We start from the raw sequence: 26713 nt of genomic DNA, 5'->3' as shown, positions 1-26713 counted from the left end.
TGAGCCACCTCTAGCTGCAAAAGAAGCCTCTACAGTAGCTTCTAGAGTAGAAAAGATCAAGGGCAAAGGGAATTGGTAATGGGTCAGCCATAAAGAGCAAAAGCCCTAATGGATGGGAGGTACTGAGACCTACAGAGCTGAACATCTCATAGTTTGGAGCTTCTCGAAAGATATAAGCCCCAGGAGCACCTATGGTCCTACCTTCATGTCAACCAAATCTTCTTAATAGAAAGAGGGGCTTTATTGGAGGAAAGCATTCATTAAATCCTTGGCCTAAATATAGGTATAACAAGGAAGTGAGGGCAGGGTAGCAACAAATTTCTCTCTTTCAGGAATATGACCAAAAAGTACAAGTTTGAACCAACTTCTAATTAGCAGCTTCAGAAGGCAGCAGGAAGCAAACCTTTATAACTTTCTCACATCCTGGTGTCCACGGTGTTTCCCTGAAGTGATGGGAGGGTCCTTGTGCCCTGAGCTGAAGAAGCTGGGACATCCCGGCACTTTTCATGCCAGGCTTTAGGACTCGAGCTGGTGGTGGCAACTTTAGAGAGGGGAGTGGATGGAGCTCTTAGGGACTGCCACTACGAGAGGGGGAGGTTCATGCCTGCTGCGATGGGCACCAGCCTGGACCTAAGAAGAAGCTTAATTTTAAAAAGTCACTCACTCATAAGAGATTCTGCCAGAGCCCAGGTACTGAAGAGCAGAGATTCCCGAGGCGGCTGTGACAGACACCAGGACCAGTTTGTGCAGAATGGGCATCTAGAACAGGATGCACCCTAGCTCCTGGAGGGAGAGGTCCGCTGCAGGCAGGGTCTAGTGGCTGCAGCAGTGAAAAGTAACATGCCCTCGAGGCAGAGAACCACTGACCACACTCAGTGAGTAACCCTGCTCAGTCGTTTATAACTAGCAACTCCTGCTCAAAGCCCAACGCCACTCCAGGCCCACACCACCTTACCTCTTCCTTCTCTGAGGGCATCAGGTCAGTAACACTCCCTATTCCCATCTCTGCTAGCAAAACAACCAGCATCCTCATTCTGTAATCTTTTGAGGTGGTTCTTCCTTGATGCAAAACATCCCTCTGTGCCCTTTGCTATGGAGATTACACACACTTGCAGCATGTTAGTTTCAGAGTGCTTTCTATGACAGCCTCTCCCTCTGCCTTTCCATATGCAAGCTCTCAGAGGGAGCCAGACACTCCATCTAAGATCTCTCTGGAATTGTCTTCCTTCTGTGTCCACTATCCATCACATGCCTGCAAGGTGTTCTGTGTTAATTCCAGGCAGGTTGGAAGGGGTAAAGTAGCTGTGCAGGCTGACTTTTAAGGAATACATTCATTTTGACATATAGTCCACATGTAATATAGAAAGTCAACTTTCGGGGTGCCTGGGTGGCTCAGTCAGTTAAGTGTTTGGCTCCGGCTCAGGTTATGATCTCACAGTTTGTGGGTTCAAGCCCTGCATCAGGCTTTCTGCTGACAGCCTGGAGCCTGCTTCCGATTCTGTGTCTCCCTCTCTCTCCGCCCCTCCCCTGCTCACACGCACTCTCTTTCTCTCTCTCAAAAATAAACATAAAAAAAAATTTTTAATAAAAAGAAAGTCAAGTTTCATCAACATCAGCAAAATAAAAATTTCAAATAGAGAATGCTATACAAGAATACTGCAGTCTACAATGTGAATGCATTAAATCCACTGAATTGTTTATTTTATGATGGTTAAATTTATGATGCATGAATTTCACCTCATTTAAAAAAATACTACTGTATTCCTACACTTGTTAAGTGTATGAAGTGGTTTTACCATTTTCTTCCTCAACTCATTTTCTTCACACTCCTGTAGGCTAGTTGTTTCTTCTCAGATAGGGAAACCTAGCTGGTCCACAGAATGTATGAAAGCCACCTGGAAAGCCACCAGGTCCACAGAATGTATAAAGCCAACCGAAGGATGACCAAGCAACAAAGAACTCAGTGTGCCGATTCCTGGGTCAGCACTCATTCCACAAAGGTTCCAAATCAAGTAACTCAAGGGCCTGGTTCCTTCATGGCTTCCAAAGGCAGCAAAGGAAGCAGAAGCACCACCACGTATAAAGGAAGCTAAGTCCTCTCTTCGTCTCCATGTCTGCCTGAATTTGAGGAGGAGTTCGTCTCTCAGAGGCAGTTGGGCAGGAGTGTAGGTATTGGAGGTGAGATCAGTTTGCTAAGCTATTTTTCAAGTTCATTTTTTATATTTTGTTTTTTAAGTATAAAGTCAGTGTTTTAGAACACATTCACAAAGTGGAACAGCCACCGTCATGATCTAATTCCAGAACACCTCCATCATCTCCAACAGAAACCCTCTACCTATTAGCAGTCCCTCCCCACTCCCCCCTGACCCCCAACGACCACAGATCTATGATAGGTTTGCCTATTCTGGACATCTCATACCCACGAGGACATTCACCATGTGATCTTTTTTTGTGCCTGGCTTGTCTCACTTAGCATAATCTTCTCAATGTGCATCCACATTGCAGCGTGTATCAGTATGTCACTCCTTTTCATGGCTTTAAGCCATTTCTAAATCCCCAGGGATTCTTCTGTTGTTTCTTTCCTGCCAGCTGTGGGGATGTAGGGCCCGCGGTCAGGGCAACAGAAAAGATCTCTCATTCCAGCAGGGGCCCAGAAAGAAGAAACAGAACCCTCAGCAGCATCACCAACATTCCCCCATGATCTTCTTCAGGGGGAAGGTCAGATTCACTGGCAAACAGTCTTAACCACAGGGACCATGCAAAGCGTCCATCCCAGGGCACCCTGCACACTCTCCAGATGGTGAGGGCCATCCTGCACAAAGCCAGACCTAGTGCTTAAACAAAGGCAAGGTCCGGTGTCATCTGGGACGGTGATGCACTTGACCCCATCCTTCCCACAAGCACATAGGAGCCTGCTCTTAAATTGTAGATTTATAACGCAACCTATGAATTTCTCATCACCTCAGCTGTCTTTTGCTCAATCAAAGCCTTCTAGCCTCTAAAGTGTTTCCTGGGGTAGATTCCCCACGTTTAATCCCAGGACAAATATTACTTGCAAACATTCCTGACTTGCACATGCATCTCCATGTCAGATGGATAATTTGACGTCCTGGAGGCCTGAGCCAGCAGCTCACCACAGGTCCCTTCACTCAGGCATAATAACCTCAGGACTCTCACAGCTACTCTTCAATGTCCTCATCTTCTTCTTCTCCTTTCTAGTACAAGGTGGGCAAGGAATTATCACGCCCATTTGCAGAAGAAATGGAGGCCCAGTAAGGGTAAGAGACCAATATTAATTAGCACAAGGGGACCAAACTGATAAGGGGTCTTATCTTCCACCCCACTATTCTGGATGTGCCAAGATGACACATGAGAGGGCTAGTTAATGAAATACTCCTTTGAAGAAGAAAGTGAAAGAAAAGCTACAGTCGGTTCTCAGCTGTCCAGATTTGAGGACACATATTTAAACCCAAGCTGTATGGTTCCTGCCACCAGCCCATGTCATCTTCTATAATTAGGTAGCACATAATGTAATGACCTACATTAACAGCAAAACATCTCAGTGCCACTTCCCACCCTCGAGCTGTCCGACACAGACCAAAGTCAATCATAAACAAAAGAAGTCAGTCAAACTGAAATACATTCACTTTATGTGTGGGTCCAAAGAAAACCAGGCCTTCCGCCAGATCCAGTCTGCTGAGGAAAGGGCTCGAGAAGCAGTGATGACCTTGCCCATCTCTTCTCCAGCCTCCCCTCCAGCCATGCTTCTTACCCTCCCTTCAAACTTGGCGGTGGCTCCTTCTCTGATGCAGAGGTTCCGAGGGGGCACAATGAAAGCAGGGGCCTCGGTCAGGGGCATGGAACCGACTCTTGAGTGATCCACACTGATGGAGGTTTTGGAAACCTGTGTTGAGGCAGCCAGCTTCACATCCCCCATGGTCTGCAAACAGGAAGGAAGACCACGTCAGATGAGACAAAGTATAGGCCCTCATCCCTATGCGTGGCGAGCATTCCCAGTGTGCTGGTGGGGCCCCTGTGTCGTGGGTTCTGTGGGGAACAGGCACCCCGTTACATCAGGGTCTGTTAGAGCTCCTCTCTGGGAATGAGAAGCTCTGTGTGCTCCACACGCAAGGCTGCCAGGGTAAGTCCCAGCCTGGCCCAGACACCAGCACCAGGACCACATGCTGGCCTCCTCAGAACCCAATGGAGAACTTCTAGGAAAGGGGCAGGTAGGATAAGAATGGAGAGACCAGCTGATCTCAGCATTTCTACAACTGACATCTAAAATCAGTAGTTAATAGTCATTGGCCCTTCAGGATCAACAAGTACATCAGGCACTCATGGCAGAAAGTAAAAGCTGCTTTTGCGTGAACTATGAGAGTTCACAGGCTAAAGAAAAACAGGATCCATATTCCCAGAAAGGAAAGAGTTGGGGTTAAAACAGCAAGAATCCCGGCCGAGGTGAAGTGAGGTGAAAGTGAACAGATGAATGGAGAGAAGGAAGCACATCTAGGGAGGACATCCCACATCTAGGGACTAGATTGTGGAAAGCCTCGAAGGTCACAGAACATTAGGGAAGGGAACATTCTAAGATTATTCAGGCAAATTCTTCTGTTTATAACTGAGCCCAGAGAGGGTAAGTCACTAGCCCAAAGAGACAAAGCAAAATGATGGCATCACTGGCAAGAATACCTCAGGCTCCCAGCTCCTGGCACAGGGCCCAGGTGGGACAGGACAGGATGTAGATGGGGACTGGCATGTTAGCAGGAACAAAGGAACTTCCTTAGTGGAATTGGTAACAGGTGTGAATCTCAGATCTTGGTGGGAAGCAACAGAAAGAGACTCAGGGGTTCTCATAAGTAGAGAAGGGATTTGTGGGAAAGATGGGGGAGGAGGAGTTCCCCAAATGCACAGAAAAGACTGGAGGACAAGGCTGGGAGAACAAGCAGCAGCTGAGAAGAAGCTGGGCGGTCAGACCCCAAAGTCACTGGATACCCACGGGCACCAGGTGGAATAATGTCTTAAGTATCCCTGCTCAAGGTTCCAAGTCCAGGTGGGAGCCTCACCAGGCTGGAACAACTCAAGGTTGGGGACCACGTCTTACTTGCCATGGAACAGTGGTATCTGGGGCATGTAATTAGTTGGTGTAAGTTTAACAACATCTAACAATAAAATACGCATGTGTCTTCTGAAGCTCAAGTTAAAGTAACAAAGACTCAGGTTTGTTTGTGACAGGGCACATCCCCTGCTTGACAAACTTAGCTTTCTCTTTTGCTGAAAAGGTATTAACTTTGCAAACAAAATCCTTTCCAAATGGTAAGATTCACAGGCTCACGGCAGTAGATAACAGTAGAAGCAAAACTTATGTAGCACTATCTATCAGGAACTATGCTAAGCACTTTTAAATAACAACTCATTTGCTCCTCACAACACTATGAGGCAGATAATCTTATCATCCCCATTTTATAGATTAGAAACTGAGGCACAATGAGATTAAGAAATTTGCCCAAGGTCATGGCGTTTAGTAGGGGCCAGAACTGGCATTTGAACCCAGGAGTCTGGTGCCAGGGCTCCTACTCTTAACCACTGGCTCTCTTGCCTCCTGTAAGCAGTCAGTTGGCTGGTGGAAAGAGGGTCTGAGGTTGGGGTAACAAGTGAAAAAGCAGACAGCCGTTAGCATATCACATATAAAATTAAGATTTTTCTGCATGTCAAACAAATGTCCAGCAACTGATAAATGGATAAAGAAGGTGTGGTTTATACATACAATGGAATATTACTCAGCAATGAAAAACAATGAAATCTTGCCGTTTGCAACAACATGGATGGAACTATAGTGTAGTATGCTAAGCGAAACAGAGAAAGACAGATATATGATTTCACTCATACGTGGAATTTGAGAACCTCAACAGATGAACATAGGGGAAGGGAAGGAAAAATAAGATTAAAAAAAGAGAGGGAGGCAAACCATAAGAGATTCTTAAGTACAGAGAATAAACTGAGTGTTGCTGGAGGGGAAGTTGGTGGGAGGATGGGTTAAATGGGTGACGGGCATTAAGGAGGGCACTTTTCAGGATGAGCACTGAGTGTCATACATAAGAGATGAATCACTGGGTTCTACTCCTGAAGGCAAGACTATACTGTACATTAACTGACTTGAATTTAAATTAAAAACAAACAAACAAAAAACATACCATCAACAACATTAGAAGATGGATAATAGTCTGGGAACAAGTGTTTGCAATGAAAACAAAGGACTGGAATACTTTACATCTGAGAAGAAAACAGCCCAGCAGATAAATGGGCAGAGGCTATGATGTGGGTGGCTCACTGAAGACACCGAATGACCACTGAACAAATGGATACTGCCTGGTCTCAGTAAGAATGCAAGAGCGCAAATTAAGAACAACCTATCTTCTTTTTCAAAAACTGACCAAACAGGCATTTAAAAAACAAGATAACATGAAGTGCCGGGAAGACTGTGGTAAGGTGTTTCACTCACACCCTCCTGGGGGGAATGTAAATTGGTGTGATCTCTCCAGAAAGCAATTTGGCAGAGAGATTCTGGAAAAAAAAAAAAAAAAAAAAAAAAAAAAAAAGTCTATCTCTCCTCCCAGAAAGCCTCCATTTAGAAAATGTATTATTAGGCAAGAATCAGAGACGCAGCACAAAATTTATATCTAAGAAGGCTAATCACATTATTTATAGCAGAAGAAATAGAAAAATTATCCTGTGGAGTAGAAATAGAAAGAAAGACCCAGTTAAATATTCAGCAGGGGGAACTGGTTAAACACAGTGGAATATCAGGGGGTTATGTGAGTGTATATTTACAAGGAAGATAACGATAGGAATTGAATGATATAGGAATTTTAAACTCAAAGTAAGTTTTACTATGGAAAATTTCAAACATACACAAAAGTTGAAAGAATGAGAACACGAGTACCTCAAATACCCATCATGTAGATTCAACAAAGAACATTTTGCCATATTTATATCATCGTGTTTGTATATGTTCACACAACAATTTCAAAGTAGTTGTGATATTTTAATGGCAAAAGTCAGGATATATTCATTCAGTCAAGTAAAATATATCTCTTGAACACCAACCATGTGCCAAGTGAGGTGCTTGGGATACAGCAATGAACAATGACATGTGTGTGGCAAGTGTGGTAACACGGTGGTAGGGAAGGAATGGGGTTCTTAAGTCCTGCACAGCTACCTAGGACCATCCCCTAGAGGGGACACTGCTCGCTGTGCCCTCCTCTGATACCACTGAGGAGGGGACAGATACACTCTGTTGCCAGCACGGGGAGGTGGTAGGGGAGGGCATAGGTTTCATGAGGATCAGACCCTGCCACAAATCCAGGGGCACTGTTACTTTCCAGCTGTGAACTGTAAGGTACTTCAAGTCTCTCGGCCTCAGTTTCCTTTTCTGTAAAATGGCTGTGATAACATCAGCCTCAGAGTGTCACAGGGAGGATGGGATTTGAGTGAGAGCACATATAAAACACACAGAACAGCATGAAAGGGGTTCAATCAGTGGTAGCTGATCAACATTGCCATCATCCAGGTCCCAAAGGGAAACCACTCTCCCGACCCTGCAGGACATCAACCCTCTCCACTGAGAACAGCAAGGAGCCCAGGCCAGCCCAGTGACCTTCAGGGCAAAAGTATCTGAGCAGGATTACTGTGACCAGTAGTAGGAAGTAGATGGCAGCACTCTGTGAGGAGGCAGGGAAGGAGGGCTCCAGGACCACCGCAGCCTCCCTCAGCAGCGTCACGTCTGTTCCAACACTGCCACAGAACGGGCAGTCCCCATGGTCTTACAAGGCAGTTCTGACTATGCTCCTTTCACAAAGGAGGAGGCAAGCTCAGAAAGCCAATAAAGCTTGTCCAAGGTCATAGAGCTAAGAGGTAGAAACCAAACCCAAGTCTGACCTCAGTCATACCCTGCAGGCCTCCTAGAGGGCCCCATGACCCAGACAAGATGTTTCCTACTGTCCCCAGTAAAGGGAGATGTAGTAGCAGAAGCTTAGGAACCACACAGAGGACAGGGGACAGGGAATGTGCCTCCCCTTCTGCTCTTAGGTCTGGCTTTGGAAGACACAAGACTGTCCCCCTTATGCTTTCTGGGCAGCTGGAAACGAAGAGTGGTGACATCAGGCTCAGGACCCTCTCTACAAACTGTCCTGAACCAAGATCTTCTGAGATCCCTCTAAATCTCCTGAAGGCCCTGGATGCTATCATCACTGGGAAAGTGCTTGGCTCCAAGAGCACAGAGGATAAAAGTCATCTATATGTAGGGGAGGTCTGGCTTCATGGTTAGAAAAGGAACAGGCAAGTCAATATAGCCAGGAGACATCCAGTCCCCCATAAGGTGGTGGTAGGGGGTGGGGTGGTTACTTAACTATTAGGCGAGCAGGACCAGAGTCCAGTCCCAGGCTGGCCAGACACACCAAACAGCTTCGCTCAGCCCATCACCCCACCCACTGCCATCAGCAGCATAAACAGAATCTGTCTACATTGAGAAGTAATGGTTACTGACATATTTGGAATGTTCTATCAAAAAATAATCATAAATCAAGGGTGCCTGGCAGGCTCAGTCAGTGGAGCATGAGACTCTTGATCTCGGGGTTGTGAGTTCAAGCCCCCCGTTGGGTATAGAGATTACTTAAAAAAAACCTTTAAAATGATAATAATAATCATAATAATAATCATAATAATAATAAATCAAACCATACCATTCTTATTCCTCCTAATCTCTCTTGCAGCCTGATGACCATGTTCCAGTTGAGAATACCAGAGGAGCTGGCTAACTCTGCAATAATTTCTCTACTGGCACGCAGTGCTCAATTGCTGGAAACACACCCCAGCTCAGAGATTCGTTCAATACCAGTTAAATGCAGATCAAAGGACAGAGAATTAAGAAGAGAAAAAAATGGAGGAGGGGGGTCAAAGAGAGCTAGAACAGCCCCCCGCCCCCCCCAATGCTCGGGCCAAAGCTCACCTCCAAATAAGGTTTTTACAAGTAACATAATTAATCATCCAAAGCAGCACTAAGTTAACTTGACTTTAATTTGATCAAAAGCACTCTAAATTGTCTCTTGAACCCAGAAAAGAACATTTTCAACTATGGCCCAAAGAGAGTGAACTCTGAGGCAAAAAGACTCTGAAGAAAAGTTTACAAATTAGGGACCAAGTGATACAGCAGAACAAGTTTAGAGAAACCAGCTGTCCTCTTCTCTACCCAAAGTACATACATTTTAAATGCCTGTGGTCTCTAGGCACCTGAGCTAGCAGCAAGGCATCCTGGAAATACCATACCTTCCCTATAGGGCCAGGCTCCCAGCAGGCTGTGCACTGGAAGCCTGGCAGCCGGCCGTGAACCCGCCCTCCAGTCCTGGCACGCAGTGGAGGCAGCAAACCACCCAGGTGCAAGGGCCCCAGGCAACGACAGCTTTCCTCCACCACCCCCCCCTGCCCCCCCAAACCTTAATCTTCTCTCTGCTGTGCACTCAAATCCTGACCAATTCCCTAATCGCTTCTAATACCAGAGTGAGCTTCTCCTTGGCTGCAGGCTGTGCCAGGTGGACTTGCTGTGACCCACAGAAGCAAGCGGTGGGGCAGGGCCATACACCAGAGAACTGACATGCCTTACCGTGGCCTCTTCCCCGGGCAGCTCTCCCATGCGTCGGGCCGCATGGGCAGCCACGCTTTACCAGTGGACTGCAGAGATTCCTGTCCAAGGTCCGTCTGAGAAGGAAGACGGTGACGGAGAGCCAGGGACGCTGTGGAGCCCAGGGCTAGACTGAAAAGCTAAGGGGCGTGTGCCTGACTCTGCTCGCAGATGTTGCAACTTGCCTTCCGCCGGGGCAGCCAACTCCGCTCAGTCAGGGAGATCTGTTGTTCTAATCCACCCAGCTGGGGTGACCTTTGAAACCCCTGGCCGCCAGCTGTAGAGGCTCTCAGTGGAGTCCCAGGGAGTCCAGGAGAGGAAGCTCACAGGTTTTTACTCATTCAGAGCTGCCGATTCCAATCTCAGTGTGGAGGGAAGGGGGGAGGCTGTCAAGCAGAGAGCTGAGCCCTCGGAGGGGCGATCCACAACCTGCCTGGACTGTCCAGATCCACAACCTGCCTGGACTGTCATTCACCCCTTGGCACATCTGGCATGGGATTAGCACACAGGACTCGTGAGACATGTGCCTCCTGAGACCAGTTCTTTACTCCTTGAGCTAGAGAAGCCCTGCATACAGTCCCTGTAGTGAGAGGCAAGCCCAGGGAACAGATGGATGGGGAACCCCGTGCTGCAATTATCTTAAGGAATCTGGGCTGAGATGTGAGCCAGACTCCAAGGGTTCAAGTCGTGCACAGGACCTAGCAGGGTGCATCCTGACCCCTGTGGAGCTGCAGGACTGGTCCTTGGTGCATGCCTCTAATACATGGTAGCAAGGTGATGCCGCGCCCAGTCCTTCTCCTCCAGGGGAGAGGATTTCCATAGTTCCAAAGGGATCTCTCATCCTATGCAACTCACGCCATGGGACAAACTGCAGATGTCTCAATCAGCAATGACGTGACTTTAAGCTTTTCCATTGGGCCCTGTCCGATCCTTGAGTAACTGGGATTCCTGTAACACTTAGGTGACCCCTTACCCTCTAGCTCAGCAGTTCTCAAACTCTTTGGTCTCAGAGCCCCTTTATGCTCCTAAAACTTAGTGAGGTTCCCAAAGAGCTTTTGTTTATGAGTTATTGTTGACAGTGTTTACAGCATTCAAAATCAAAACTAATAAATACTAATTCATTCAAAACATCAAAAGAAGCCCATTATATGTTAACATAAATAACACTTTTAAAAGAAATAATATATTGGGGCGCCTGGGTGGTTCAGTCAGTTGGGCATCCGACTTCAGCTCAGGTCATGATCTCATGGTTGGTGAGTTCGACACCCCACATCAGGCTCTGTGCTGACAGCTCAGAGCCTGGAGCCTACTTCAGATTCTGTGTCTCCCTCTCTCTCTCTGCCCCTCCCCTGCTCATGCTCTGTCTCTCTCTCCTTCAAAAATAAATAAACATTAAAAAATTAAAAAAAAAAAAATAAATTATTTTCCAAAATAAAAGTTTAGTAAGAAGAATTGTTCATTTTTGCAAATTTCTTTAATGTCTGGCTAACAGAAGACAGCACTAGATTTTCATATCTGCTTCCACATCCAGCCTCTATGATATCACAGTATTTGAAGCTGCTGGAAAACTCCACTTGAGAGAGAAAGAGGGTGAAAAAGGCAAATGCCATCTTATTACAAAGATGACTTGGACCTCTGGGCCCCTGAAGGAGTCTTGGGGATCCCAAAGATCCCCCGCGGGCACACTTTGAGAACTGTTGCTTTAACCCAGCCCCTTGTTCTGCCCATCACCATGTGCTCTCATGTCTACCCTCCTAAAAATGCACAACTGGAAAGGGAAAAGTGGTTTTACAGGAATAGTAGACTGTGGCTTTGAAGAATGGGTGGGAAGATGGTGAAACAATATCTAATTTGATTCTACCTTTTCTTCCAAAGACAATGGTTGAACAAATGTGCCCCAGAGAGATTTGAAGTAGAGACAGATACTGATGAAGAGAACACCCTTAAGTCAATTAAGTCCTTGGCCAAGACTGAATATAAATAAACCCCAGACCTCTGGAAGACATGGCAAATATCTTAATACTTTATGGCTAATAAAGGAAGAAATAAATCCAAAACACAATGCTGTTCACCACTGAGGAACAGAGTGAATCTGGTTCTAAGTCTTAGATGGAGGTCTCTGGTGGTGGCAACAAGAATGGAAACTCATTTTGAACTGGACAGAACCAAGGACAATGGTATGGACAAAAACATGGGAGGCGTGTCCATCAGTCCTGTGGGTTACACTAAGCAAGTAGGAACAGCTGACATGCTGGCTGTTAAATACAGCCCTGAAAAGTCAGCAAAATGGACCAGAGCTTGAGAGGAAACTTAAAAGAACAACTGTTAAATTCCAGTACTGAGGCTCGAAAGCAAAATCAAAACAACTGCCCAAGTGCAAAAGGGCTGATTGGAAACACTGGACACAGATCTCTGGCCCCATGATTAGGCCGGGCCCCATGTTAGCATTAGCAGCATGCATCAAATCCCTTATGTCCTCTTTGTCCCACAGACCATAGTTGACAGTCACGTAGTTGTGCATGTACAGGACTAACATCTGTCTCCCCCACTAGAACACAAACTCCACCGGCTCACAGGCCCCCTGTGATTCACTAACTACCACGTCCCCAGTGCCTACAATATTAATGAGCACATGATACATTCTCAATAAATACCTGTGGAATATATGAATGAATAGAAATTTGAGCTAAAAAAGAATTTAAAAAATCTCCTCCAAGCTATGACAGCACTTAACTTTATTGCATGGAATCTCGAGAACATTACAGAGAGGATGTAGGAAAAGAAATGGGTGAACAGATCACAACAATAAAAAAAAAAATCTACCCTCTGGAGCCCACAGGTACTTGGTTCCAGACACATGGGTGCTAATCTGGCTTTAAACCAGGCATGTAACTCGTGTATCTTTCCTACTCTGCTTCTCAGTCTTCCAGTGTGTGAAACAGGCATGATGATGTCCTGCCTTGGATAGACCTTCTGAGTTTCCTGCCGGCACTTCCAGGCGACTTGGATCCAGGTCCTCAGCTTCCCAAGGGAGATTACTCAAAGCCAGCCCACTGTGTCCCCCATAGTGGAGTTCTTCCCTGAGCCATCAGGCAGTCTGTCCCCTCCCTTGGGCTTCCTGGGTCTTTCCTCTTGAAAAGCACATTAAAGGAGGGCTGGGTGTCCACAGGCAGATGAGCTGCCCACGTCAGCCTGGCCACATCAGCAGAGCAGCAGACCACGGGCGGGAGGAGGATGTCGGCTCAGCAACACTACTCTGAGTGCCCACATCTTTGGCAGAAAGTTATTTTTAAATTTTCTTAAAAGGGGACACACACACACACGCACACACACACACGCACACACACAGATCAAATCAAATAAACACACCCAACCACATACACAGTGTGAACGAGCGAGGCCTGGTCTCCTGGAGCTGTTCTCTTCCTGTTGGGATTCTTGCTTAATTTGGGATTTAATGAGAACAGGCTGAGAGAAACTTTTTGCAATAGAAGTCACATGCAAAACAAAAAATATATCAAAGCCAGAACCAGAGACCCTGATCATAACTAAATTAGCAAAAGACACATTTCTGTCACAATCTAGCAACAATCCCAATGTGTGTTCATTCCATTATCAGGTATTATTGCTACAAAAGTAAGTCTGGGGTCACAAGTGTTTTGATCCAACCACCCCCTTCTCAAACACCATGCCTCCTCCCTCCATTCTGTTAAGCCATACCAATTGTGCCCAGTTTCCTAAAGAGATGAGAGTTGTGATGCTCATGTAGAGGCAGCCCTATCACCCTAAGACCATGGGAGCCCAGAGAATCACCTCAGGGAACAGGCACAGGCTTCTGTCCCTAGGACGCCCCACAGAGGAAAACAGAGCGCTCTACAGTCAGATGTTGCATTCACCACCGCTAAACTGTGTGGCCTCGAGGCAAGCGAAAACCTCTGAAAGTCTTAGTTTACTTATCTGTAAAACAGGGCTCCTACTAAGACCCCATTCTCTGCAGGGCTGCCGTGGGGATCGGCAGTGTGTTTGAAAAGCAGCCCGAGCCCCGTCTCTGGCAGAGAAGAAGTGCTCAATCCATGGCAGCTGCTGTGGTTAACATCATTGTTGTTTTAAGATTTCTTTCAGAAGCTCGGAGGATAGAAGCAGCCTCGGCCATGGAAGGGGCCACAGGAGAAACCAGGAGGCATCACTGGAGGGTAAAACGGCACCAAAGAGGCAGTCAGCAACTCTGGTTCTCACTGTGGCTGCACCTTAACCAGCATCTTAAGAAAGTCACTTCCCTTCTCTCCCTGTGGTCCTCTCTCTGTGTGGCCTGATGGGCCTCTCTGGACACTTCCTGCCCTAGTGCACCTGTGTCTTCTGGACTGCTGCCAGCCCTCCACGGGGCACCTGGACAGGTGGGAAAAGGTACTGCAGAGGGAGCCAAGCCCGGAGCAGGAACATGATGCAGGACACCAGGAGAGGAAGAAAGAAGCTTCTGTTCCCAGCCCACCACACAGGGCCTCACAGGCTGGACAGCTGAATCAGGCAGGCACACCAGTCATCAAGGCACACCTATGAGACATCAGCACTGCCATGAGGACAGAGACTGGGCCAGTGCTAAGAATGGGCACTCTATGGTTATTCCAGCTCTGCTGGCCTCTGGCCAGCTCCCAAGTTGAGCCTCTGGTTTTATGAGGTCTGTCCAGAAAGAAACTGGGGTTGAAAAAGCTGGGAGGAAACCCCAGGTGGGGAGGAGAGGAGAAAAAGAGAGAACCAATAATAGCTACTATTTAGTGAGCACTTACTATGTGTCAAGAGTACTACTGGAGTGCTTAAGATGACTTACCTCATTTAGTCCCTTAGAGTGGCATATATTAACAGCAAAATCAATGGGGGAGAGTATTTTCATTCACTTATAAAGTAAATGAAACATATTACTTTTCTTTCTATTGCTTTATTCTTCTCTCACTCTCCTGCCCCAGTTCAGCCAACGTTTAGTAACTTAGTGTCAGAGGGATGAAGGAAGATCTAGAAAGGAGAGGGGGAGGGAGTAAAGGAGAGGTCATCACACTGCGCCATGAGTGTGCCCCCCGCCTCCTCTCCTGATCTTCAGAGAAGTCCAGAAAAGCTCTGAAAAAGAAGGCCCAGGAAGGAAGTAAGCCTCATGATGTTGCTAACCACTCCTTGCCCTAGAGGGGGCTCTGAACAGCTGATCGAGCTCCAGACTGGCATGCCCCACCCCTTCTTTCTGAGTCAGCCTAAAGCACACGTTACCTCTCTGCTTTCTGCAGGGAGCTGCGGTGTGACAGAGATCTGAAGGGACAGGCCTAGAGGACGCTGTGCTGGGAGGGCCTGTAGATTCTAAGAACACAGATATACATGAGGGTGAGCATAGCCTGCCCAGGCCTGGCTGCTGAACGCAGTCCCTGCTCCTCTCCTCACAGTTTAGGGGAGCTGCCAGCATCCCCAGGCCTGTTTCTCCTGGGAAAATAGCTCTGTGGTTGGACTAACGTCAGGCTGATTTGAGGACAGACGGATCTGAGGAGACAGAATGAGGAGGGCCACTTTGTGGGAGTCCCGCCTTTTGGTGTGAGAGCCTCAGGCATTGGGCTAGAACAGTGTCTTCCAAGGACAAGGGCAGCAGCAGGAAGCCCCACCAGCAGGAGGGGCTGCGGAGATGTGGCATGCTGATAAGAACCAGGGCAGGGTTTGAAGCTCATCTCTAGCCACAGGCTGTCCACAGCCCCTGCTGGACCTCCTGGGGCCCAGCGCAGTGCATCTGGTTCTAGCATGTGCGTGCTTCATGCAAGCTTTCCTTACTTAGAGGCCTGGGGACACTTCTCTTGCAAATTCTCTCCCTTGTGACACAGCATAGGAAAATGAGGCATGAGCCAACCTGATGCGTCAGCTCCCATGGGCCCCAACGCTAAATTCGAGTGTACAGCTGTTTTCCAATTACTCCCACCAACACATCGTGTCTCCTCTGGCTGAAGCCAAAGGCCTGGCAAACTGTTAGGGATTTCTAGTGCTCCTGCCACCCTTGACTAGCATGGAGACCAGAGGGCAGGTGCGAGGGAAGCAGAATGAGGAGGGAGCCAAGGCTGGGTGTCTCCAACACGCCAGAGGAGGGAGTGTGCTAATTCCAGTGGGGTTTTCCCCACACAGTTTTTAGGCCGGCTGCCTCAGCTAGACAGAAAGGACCAATTCAGACACTGAATCAAAAACACAGCTGCCATAACCACCAGTCCTAAGACACGGGTAACAACAGATGGGCAGTTTAAGAGCAAGCTAGGTAGTGACAGCCAGCCAATGGACTCCAGTGAGGGGTCTCATCACAGGTCATCACAGGACCTGTAGTCAGACAAAAATGCCCGGACTTGAACCTGCCTCTGCCACTTAGTAGCTAAATGACCTTGGGCAATTTACTTAATCTCTCTAAACCTCAATTTCTCTGTCTGTAAACCTGTTTTGTAGGACTCTAAAGAGATTAGAAGTGACTTCAAGTATCTAACACGGAGTATATACTTGGAATACCCAATACTTTGTAACTATAATATGCAAAGTACTTCTAACAATGCCTCACACACAGCAATCCCTCCCTCAAATATAAATATTTCATAATTATCAAATAACTGATAATTATTTATCAATTGATGAAACTATTATTATGAAGAATAAGAGATCACATTTCATTTAGATGTTCTAATTTATTTTAAATGTTGCTGCAAATATTGCCCTCTTGTAAAGAGTAGATTACTAATGTACATTTGAATATTGATTTATTTTTATCAGTTGTCATCGGCTAGGCAATATGCATTGCTCTCACCTTACCAAATTCTGGCTTACTGTAAGCACTCTGGAATATGGCTGGATCACAGAACACGAGGGCTGGAAGAGGACCTAAATCATCTAGTCCAACCACCTTTTCCCCTTATTTTACAGATGAAGTAAGTGGGTCCCAGAGTGAACCAATGTATCTTCAAAGACAGGTACAGGGATCTCTGAGGTTTGTATGGCACAGAGAACAGTCCAGGGCTATCTGGGCAGGTGAGCCCTGCAGTACAGAGCTAAACTAGAAGTGGGGAGATGATGATGCATGTCTAAGAGCAAGGAAACTCATCTGAAAAAGGGATGTTTTTGAGTTACAAAGGATGATTTCAATCAAGAGAAGTTTAGAGAGTCACAATCTTTAAACTCATTAAGACAAGGTTGTGGAGGGCCTAGAAGATAGCAATGCTGTTTGTTAATGCTGCCAAAAGGGTTTTTATTTGAAATTAACATTAGGGGCGCCTGTGTGGCTCAGTTGGTTAAACATCCGACTCCTGATTTCGGCTCAGGTCAGGTCTCATGGTTCATGAGATCAAGCCCCGCACTGGGCTCCACGCTGACAGCCAGGAGCCTGCTTGGGATTTTCTCTCTCTCTCTCTCTCTCTCTCTCTCTCTCTCTCTGCCCCTCCCCTGCTCAAGCATGCATGTACTCTCTCACTCTCAAAAATAAATAAACTTACACAAATTAACATTATGCTATTGATAACTTACAAAATGATTTCCCAATCCAGAACGTCACAATATACTGAAATATATTATAACCCCATTTATTGATGGGAAATCTGAGGCTCTAAGACAGAGTGACTTGCCTGAGGTCATAACAAAGCAGAAGTGGAATCCAATCCTTCTTAACGCCAAATCCTAGCTCTATTTGGTAACGTGCTCAGGAAGAATTCATCTAGATATGTTAAATCTTATTATTGTAATAAATACCTTGCCCAACAGGACATTTCCAGTGTAACAACTTTTGTGATATTCTCTTAGATTCATTGGAATGCTATCTGATGGGTACAAATTTGACTAATGCAGTCAATCCCTTGCCCAGGGAAAGCCCCAATACTTGTCCTAAACAAATAGGTGACTTCATTTCAATCCCTCATGCCTGAGAGAGTCCATGCACATCTGTCTTCCACACCCCTGCCCAGATGCTCTCTCTTCCCATTCACAGGCCAGAAATCTGTGTTCTCCCCCAAAGCCTGCTGCTCTTTTCCAGGCTCGCCTCCACTCTCCTCCCATTGGCTGGGCACAACCCCAGACCCTGGCTTTGGATGCTACATCAGCACTGCCAGGAGGATGCTTTGGCAGTGTGGCAAGCCCTATGTTTCCACATGAAGTTCACCCCTTGCCCTCACCCACCCTTCCATGACATGAGGGCCCATGCCCTGGACAGCTTCCAGCTGGAGATGAGAAACAATGGCTTAGTGTTTCCTGCAACTTACCTGGGGTGGTGGAGGGCTGCCAACCCAAACCGGCCAGGTTTATCAGCCCACGGGCCAAAAGTCAGGCTCAGACACAGCCCTGCTCCTCCAGCCTTCTTTGTCTTTCACTTCCAGAGACTGCATCTTCTCCCTCCCTTCTGCTGCTTCCACCCCTACCTCACACTGCCCTGTCCCACTAGGGGCAGGGGCCTAGGGGAGCCTGCCCATCTGAGGTTCCTTCAGGATTCCTAGGTACCACTTACCCCAGGAACATGGGATGCCGGAGCTGGGAGGGATCTTGGAAACGATACAATCCCACCTCCATCCCCACGGGCGTATCGCTCTGTGCCCTCTGGGGATACTCGAGGCCATCTCATCCCAGAACATCAACTATACTCAAAGATGTGGGGGAAACATTTTTATATTAAAACAATAAAAGCAATAATGCATTCACCTTATTGTATAAAATGACAATGATAAGTAGATTTACAAATAAATCTAGGACTTCAAAGAAATGTGATGCTTTCCATAAGCTTCTTCAGACTACGCCCCAAGCCCCTGTCGCTGAGCACATGCTCTTTCTCCACTTCCCTTGGGGACGGCAAAGTCAGAGAAGCACGGGTCCAGTCCAACACTACTGTTTCACAGAAAGGAAACCTCAGGTCCGGACAAATGAAGTGATGCACACTATCTACTGTTACAAACAAAAATAACCTATTTAATTGAATGCATCCTGGGGGCCAGCTACCATAGTGAGGGTTTTACCTAGTTAACTTCCATTTTCAAAGCAACTCGGTAAGATGGATATTATTTTCATTTTGAAGAGAAGACTCAGGAGTTGAGCAATACATCCAAGGTCACAGAACTAACAATAACAGCTACTTCTTATCAGTTGGCTTTGAACCCAGGTCTCTGGCACCAAGGTTCAGACCCTTGGTAACAGTGTCACACAGTGTTTAAAGATGCCATGGGGAGGACCTGGGAGGTAGCTGGAGTCCAAGGTCCTGGTGTCTTGTCCTGGTTCTGCCACTAGATTGCACACAGTCCCAGACACAGGGGGACATTTGGTCACTTTCTCAGTTTATAGTTAAGAAAACCAATATCCGGAGAGAAGGGCTGGCATAAGGCTAGAGCCACCAAATTTCAGGGACAGGACCTGCTAACAGTGGCTCCTGGAAAAGTGTCCTAACCTCTCTGGGGTTAGAAGACCTCTAACATTTCTCCTGGATGTGTATTATCTGTATATACAGATGAACATAATTTATAATATGATGTGCACACCTTGTCTGCCTCTTTTGAGCCAAACACCTGTGGGGCCCTTCACATACTTTGGTCTGTGGACAGCAGCTCAGACAAGCTACCCTTAACTATTCCTCAGGGACCTGGATGAGCGTGTTAAGGGAACTTGTGTGACAGTAGCCAGTCACTTCTGGTTCTGAAGTGATGAGCTTGTCTGCTAGTAATTAGGTAAGTCTTGTGCACCAGGAAGCAGAACGTATATACAGTAGCCAAAAGCCACAGCCACAAGCATGCACACCCCTCTCAGCAAGGAAATTCCAGAAGTTCATTCATTCCTGTGGTTCACATCTATAAGAATCTTCTTCCAGATCCCAACTTCTTAGGCCCCGGATGTTTGTCTTACAAAGCCTGTTCCATGGCTGGACAAAGACACGCTGACACAATCAACTCCCTCTTGACTACTTAGAACATTTATGTTATCAGGGCCACATGTTGATCATCTGGGCCAACCAAGCCAGGTTCATCAAGTTTGTGCTCCCAACAGAGAAGAACCCCCACTTAAGGGTTAAAATGCACACAGCCTGTCCACATACACACCGCTGTGTGTTTCTGAGCACCTACAATGACCACCACAAGCATAAATAAGATGAGAGGTTCAACACAGCGTGTTAGACACTACATCCTCCCAATATGGTGACATAAACACTGCGGGAAGAGTGAGAACACATGCCTTCCTTCTGACTCACTGCCAGTGGCCTCCATTTGCTCCCATGATCTCCCTCCCTCACACCCTGGCTGTCCTCCCCACCCCTGCCCTGCCTTTCCTTCCCCATCGAGGTGGAGAGTTCTGGGTGAAGAGTTCAATCTGTAGTCTGAGCAACACAGGTGGATGGGGCATCCTCGGGTCTGGCACTGGTGTTTGCCAGGCCTGGGCCTCTCTGAACCCCAATCTCAGGTTTGCACTGGCAGTGTGTCAGCAGGAACATAGCAAACTGTAACTGACCTTCCGGAGAGAGGAACCTCTGCTCAGAGGTGTCAGCTCAACTGTCTCTCAGTGGGGAGGAGAGAGCATCTCTCTCTGCCAACCCTCTCTCAGGAACAGGGACACTCACATGCAGGGGGAAAGCCCTTCCCCACATCAGCTACCAGGGAAGGAAGTGCAAGGCAACAGGAAGATCAACAGGCCACCACGAAGTATTAGCTGGGGGACCTCGAGGACATAGGGTCTGGAATCCTATTGAAGAGGCCAGATTAGCAAAAGACAATAGAACCACAGGGACTAGGAAAGTGGGGTTGGAAACAAAATAGCTAGTGAGGCAACGGCCTGTTCACAGGCCCTAAAACCCTTCATGGCTTTCCACTCCTGGACCCAACAATTCAACACCCTGTGCGGGACACTCCGCCGACACAAAAGCAGCAGTTTCTCAGCATCAGCCTAGAGGGGAACATGGCCCCAACACCTGCTGGGTGTTAAATGTTCTCTGCCCCACAGGAACAAGATTGGCACAGGACTCTGAAGAGAAGTATGCTCTCTGCCTCCCTGCAAACACCCATTCTAGTTGTTAGAGCATTTTCTTCTAAGCACCTCAGGTAAGCTTCTATCCAGTGGGCACAGCCACCAACCAGCTAGGCCTCTCCAGCCATGGCTGATTAGGCCCAAAACAGAGCTTCCTGCGTGCTCAGTTACCAGTGCACTTCTAATTACTAACCTCCATTTCTCATAGTTATAGAACATTTAACAAACTGCTGTCATCTGGAGCTCTTACCATTAACGTGTAATGCAGAGAATCAGTTTTTGCTCTTAGTCTGGTGTTTCAGCGTTACCCGGTGTGCCGTGTCACTTTTCTTGGAGAAAGCAGTCCCTAGGACTTCCCAGAGCCCAGGACCTGATGTGGGGAGATTCAAGACATGAGATACTCAAGAACCCTTGCCATCAACTTTGCTCTGCCTCACAGCTGTCGGTCAGGGCTGGGTGCTACCTCTCTAATGGCTTGTCCCTCTTGGTTTCTGGGCCCAAGTGAAAAATCGGACTTTGCTTTTAATGGGACCTGCTCCCTGTGGCATAGATAAAATGAAACGAGAGAAAGATCAGCGCCGTCTTGTTTACACCGGTTTCAGTTTAAGTCTTCACAATGGTACTTTCTCCCCCATGGAAAGGTCAGGTTCTCCCACCAGGCCACTCCAGGGAGCTGGGATTTGGCATGAACACCTGCTTGCTCAGGGGTCCTCTCTTAGCTGACCTCGGAAGGTTCCTGTCAAGTATGTATATCCTCGCCTCCAAAGCAAACCTCTCTCTCTCAAGTGAGGCCATGTTTTTCTTTCCCCTTAGGTCTTAACCGGAGAGTTTTTAAAATAGTATTCACGTGCTAAAAGGTAACTTCGGGCTTAAGTCCAAAAAAGTCAAAGGGAGCTTGTGCCCACACTCACCACTTGTATTCCTCAACCAAACAGCAGGACAAAAGATTCACAAAAGGCCCAGCTATTTCTTCACTTAGGCAATCCCCAAAGCATTTATGTTTGTTCATGTACAAAGTGAGGGCATCTGGGGGCGCCTGGGTGGCGCAGTCGGTTAAGCGTCCGACTTCAGCCAGGTCACGATCTCACGGTCCGTGAGTTTGAGCCCCGCGTCCGGCTCTGGGCTGATGGCTCAGAGCCTGGAGCCTGTTTCTGATTCTGTGTCTCCCTCTCTCTCTGCCCCTCCCCCGTTCATGCTCTGTCTCTCTCTGTCCCAAAAATAAATAAACGTTGAAAAAAAAAAAATTAAAAAAAAAAAAACAAAGTGAGGGCATCTGTCTGGCTCCTCTGGCCTCCTCCTCAACCTCTGGGCTGAGACTGTCTGTAAGAGATGCTGCCTAAGGAAGGTCCTTTGCCTCTTCTGTCGCAGGCAGGCATCTTGGGGCACTCAGGGTCACACTAGTTCTCCTGTGGGCACAGGGGAGGAGGCCTCCTCCACAACCCAACCCCATTTTTCCTGCAACCCAAACCTAGGCTTGGCTTCCAGGCTGAATCACAGCTGGTCAGCTTGGTGCTCTGCACAGCAATGGGCTTCCCCATAAGCCTGCCTTGACAGGGGCAACAGAACAGAGGGTAGACACCAAGAGGTAAACAGAGCCCACCCCAGGCCAAGCCCCGATCTGCTTAAAGTTATCATCTTCTGCCATTTGAACTTATTTCTGCACTAGCCATACATGAGCTTTTCTATTAAAAGTCAAGAACTTCTCTGAGGAGAAATGCTCCCAGGTACACAAACAGGGGAAGGCTCGGCTGGCAAATTATCTACTTGTACTGTTTCTGCTCACTGAAAATTTTAATAGTCATGCACCAGATCTGTGGGATGGGTGAAGAAGGAATCAAGGAGAGAGGAGTTCCTGGCCAGAGCAAAATACAAATTCCAGCTACAGGTGGGGAAGCTTGGGAATAACCACCCTGATTAGCCTTCAACTAAACAGGAAGTGGGGCAGTATTCAAATGTTACACCTGGGCCACCTCTCCATCAGGCTGGGCCCACTTCAGCATCAGGGAATCTTAATCTGTTCACTCTTAAGTGCTTGAGGTGACCAGCAGAACAATTATCATCAACCTAGAGTGGCCTTCTCCTTCCTTTTCAACATCTAAGGTGACCATGTGACAGATTATCCAAACCAGGACTCTTTTGACAATGAAAAGGGATCCTATTAATCCTTTTGCCGGGACTGTCTAGGGGAACCAGGATGAATGTGTGGCCACTCCCATCCTTCCACAGTCTTCCTAGTCTACATGTGAGACGTGACTTCACAGACTTCTTCCTTGGCCACATTCACCCTATTCATGCTTCACCTGCCTTCAGTTCAGGAAACGGTTATGTTATTTCACACACTGGGTTATATTTGGACATGTTCTCATATGTGTCCTTCCCCCTCTTCTAGACAGTGTCTTGATTGCTGACTCCCTGCATGAACTTTGAACTCACTCCAGTCCCCCTCTTCCAGACTCTTTTGTCATTGTTCATAAACAGTATCTGCTAAAGTCTAGTTGTGGAAAGGGTTACAGATGACTTTTTTCCTGACACAAATACTATCATTTTTCATGTACATTTCTCCTGGGTTTTTTTCTATATATGTACCTTTCAAATCAAAATTATATTTATATAGGGGCACCTGGGTGGCTCAGTCGGTTAAGTGTCCGACTTCAGCTCAGGTCATGATCTCATGGCCCATGAGTTCAAGCCCCGCATCAGGATCTGTGCTGACAGCTGGGAGCCTGAAGCCTGTTTCAGATTTTCTCTCTCTCTCTCTCTCTCTCTCTCTCTCTCTCTCTCTCTCTCTCTGCCCCTCCCCCACTCACACTCTGTCTGTCTCTGAGAAATGAATAAACCTTAAAAAAATTTTTTTTAATTATATTTATATAGTATCAATGCCTTCATTTTCATACTTTTCTTCAGACTAAGCCACAAACTTTTTCCTGGTTATGGAACACTCTTTATAAGTCTCATTTTTAATGACTTTGCAATATTCTGCCAAGTGGATGAACCATAATTTACTCAGTCGTGCCCCTGTTATTTACCATTTAGGTTGCTTCCAATTTCACTAAAAACAGATGACCTCACAAGTCACAGTTTCATGCATATAACTTTTCCTTCAGTCTAGATTATTTCCCCAAGATATATTTTAAGAATTTCAATTACTGAGTCAAAGTGCATGAAATTTTTATGGCTTTTGCATCTGGGTCCTCTTGATTCATGTCAGCCTACTACCTGGGCTGGCTCATGGCCCCCTAAATATTTTTCTCTCCTTCTTCAGCTCCAGTTTGAGCTTGAGCTCCTTGATCTAGTGCCAGGCCTTAAGCAAGGGCCAGGTCTAGGGATTCCTGCACAGTTTGGAGGGATGTGCGCTTAGATATCCAACCAAGTTAGGCAAGGCTTGGGAAGTGAGGCAAGTGTTGAGCAAGACGGGAAAGGATCCAACTGGAAGGAGTCATGAAGTTCAAGACCACTGTTGTTATCAAGCAAAACCTAAAGGCCTTCCGCCCTCTCCTATACAATGTTGCCAGTACAGGTAGTTCTGGAATGGCATGGGCAGTCTTTTCCATGCAGCTGAGTCCTACTCTAATCTCAAAGTCCCACCGCTCTGAGGCCTAGATCTAGCAGGATCTATAACATGGGGTCACAGGCACCTATCCAGGACCAAGTTCCCACGAATCTGTGAGAAAATATGAAAACAAGGATGGTGCATGGTTTTGCATACACTCAATGTACATAGTTTAACAGGCCATCCTTCAATCTAATTACCTTTTTGGTAATTAAAATATTCTCTCATTCATTTGTAAAAATGTCCACAGCTTTGTTTAATTGGTAGTTTGTTCATCACTTTTTTAAATGTTTACTTATTTTTGAGAGAGAGAGACAGACACAGAGCATCAGTGGGGGAGGGGCAGAGAGGGAGACACAAAATCTGAAGCAGGCTCCAGGCTCTGAGCTGCTAGTGCAGAGCTTGACGTGGGGCTCAAACTCACAGACCAAGAGATCATGACCTGAGCAGAAGTCAGATACTTAACCGACCCTGGAAACAGCAGTGAATGCCACAAAGGCACCGTTGGCAAAAGCACCCGACAGCTTTTCTGACTGTAATGTAAGGTCCTGACGTTAAGCTTTTGGTTACTGAAGCATCCACTTCAAAGACATCCGTCTCAAACAAGCACACCGCCAGCTACATGCTAGATGAAGAGCCAAGTCGCCCCACCCTCCAAGTTCGCTTTTTAGAGAGCTGTGGTTGACTTAAACCACTGGTCCTTTGACCTTTCCCTTCCCACACTTTAATTCCCACTCTTAGGTTTTAAATTTACCAATAAAGAGTGATCCTGGGAGACCGTAGGCCCCCACCTTTGGCCCCAGAAAAGCAGAACCCCAAGACAGCTCTCGCTCTCTCCCCATGACCTCGCTGTGTGGCCCCAGGCATGCCATGTACCCTCTAGGACTCATACATAAGTAATAACCCCTGTCTTTTCCAAGTTCCCTGATGCTTGTTGCTAAGGTCTTATCTTGTAATAAGGACCACAAGGTCTGGTCCAGCCACAATGCTGGCTCTGGTCAGGGAAATGTCTGTGAGGGCTCACCACAAGCAGTGTGGGCCCAGGTAAGTGCTACCAGGCATTTCTGCTGATGGCAGCACCAGGGATAAGCTGACAGAAAATATGGCCCCTTAGCAGAGCTCAGGCTCTGTCTGGCCACAGTGTCTGAGAGGTTGTGGGGGGAGGGTGGGAATCACGTCTGTAGATCTTTGCATCTCCATGGCAGAATGGCCTGCACACTCAGTTCTCATTAAACATTTGCTGAGGACAGGGTTTTAGAAAGACAGGAACACTTCCTGGAGGGTTAGTGGGGACACTGGTTTCGTGCACAGCGGAGGGCCGGGAGGCAGTTAGTGGGGCGGGGTGGGAGGGAGGCGCGGTGAAGTCAGCCAGCTGCCTGGCTTCCAACCCTAGCCCTGCTGCAGGATCTTCAGCCAATTCTCGAATCTCTGTGTCCTCACTTGTACAATGGAGAGGACGGTAATAGTACTTGCCTCAAGAGGCTGTGAGGACTGGAGCCCTCAGCGAGTGCTTGGCATCCAGCAGCCCTCAATAAATATGACCTGATTGTAGCAGTAAGAGTAGCATCAACCAGGTGCTAAGTAAACCAGCTGAGTGTGTTACCATGAAGTCAGATGGAAAGGTCACAACCTAGAGAACCAAACTGAAACCAAAGATGCATCTGACTGCCCAGAAAAGTTAAGGATATAACAGGGAAAATTAAATTTGTACATGAAGGAAGAAGAAGAAGAAGAAAAAAAAAAAAAAAACTAGCCACACTTTCCCTTCCTTCTCCATGGATGTCAATGATAGGAAGCGATGAAATTGCGTTGATGTCAATAATAGAAACACGATGAAATGCTCCCGCCAAACCCAGCTTTCTCCAATGATAGGCACATGCCAAAACCTAACCACAAATGGCCAAGATGAGTTGGGGGAAGCAGAATTGGGATACACAGTTCAGGGACTTTCCTGAAGTATGGACATTCCACAGACAGATAATTTCCGGTGCCACAGAAAGCTCTGGAATTTAAGAAGTCTGAGGGAGGGTGGGGTGGACTGGAAAGCAGAACATTGGCCACAACCAGCAGAAGGACAAAGGCCCGCGTTTGCAGAGGCTGCTCCTAGCTCTGTGACTGAAATGGAATGCTGTACAAATTTAATATCAGTGATGCAGATAAAATAATGTCAGCAGACTGGATAATTAAAGAATTTTGGCTCACTTCATCACCCTCTCACTTTCTGGAGGGAGGTTAAGAGGAAGAGGAGATGGGTCCAATAAACCAAGAATTCCTCTGAGTTATGAGTATATTTTTAGTTACTCCTGACATCTGGGATAGCAGAGACATTATTTCAGGATCAAATCCTGATCATGCCCTTTACACTGGGCTAAACATCACTCTCAAAAACCCTTTGATGAAAATGTAATTATTTTAAAGATATGCACAGGCTAATTGAGACCATATTGAGGGAGTCTTTAGCTTCCAAAAGAAGACATTTCTGGCTGAGTGCAACAGATGCCATTAAA

At 47.0% G+C, this 26713-nt stretch overlaps 1 protein-coding gene across 7 annotated transcripts in view; it reads right to left on the bottom strand.

The window, feature by feature from the left end:
• The window catches only part of MYLK (myosin light chain kinase), a 281125-nt gene that overhangs the window by 177080 nt on the left and 77332 nt on the right, over positions 1 to 26713 (bottom strand). For 2 of the 7 annotated variants that reach the window (XM_086675225.1, XM_086675226.1), the window contains exons 1-2: positions 9659 to 9839; positions 3773 to 3940 (exon numbers count right to left, since the gene is read on the bottom strand). In XM_086675225.1, the coding sequence (XP_086531351.1) occupies positions 3773 to 3940; positions 9659 to 9688 (198 nt within the window). In that variant the 5' untranslated portion in view covers positions 9689 to 9839. Of the gene's footprint in view, positions 1 to 3772; positions 3941 to 9324; positions 9347 to 9658; positions 9840 to 20906; positions 21027 to 26713 lie in introns of those variants that run through there. The other 5 variants (XM_086675230.1, XM_086675228.1, XM_086675227.1 and 2 more) reach the window with 4 other exon arrangements.

This window comes from Puma concolor, chromosome C2, assembly GCF_028749965.1.
Source record: "Puma concolor isolate L17-30 chromosome C2, mPumCon1.1.hap2, whole genome shotgun sequence".
Classification (NCBI taxonomy): Eukaryota; Metazoa; Chordata; class Mammalia; order Carnivora; family Felidae; genus Puma; species Puma concolor.
Note: the sequence above shows the minus strand (reverse complement) of the source record. Positions and strands in the feature narration are given on the sequence as shown.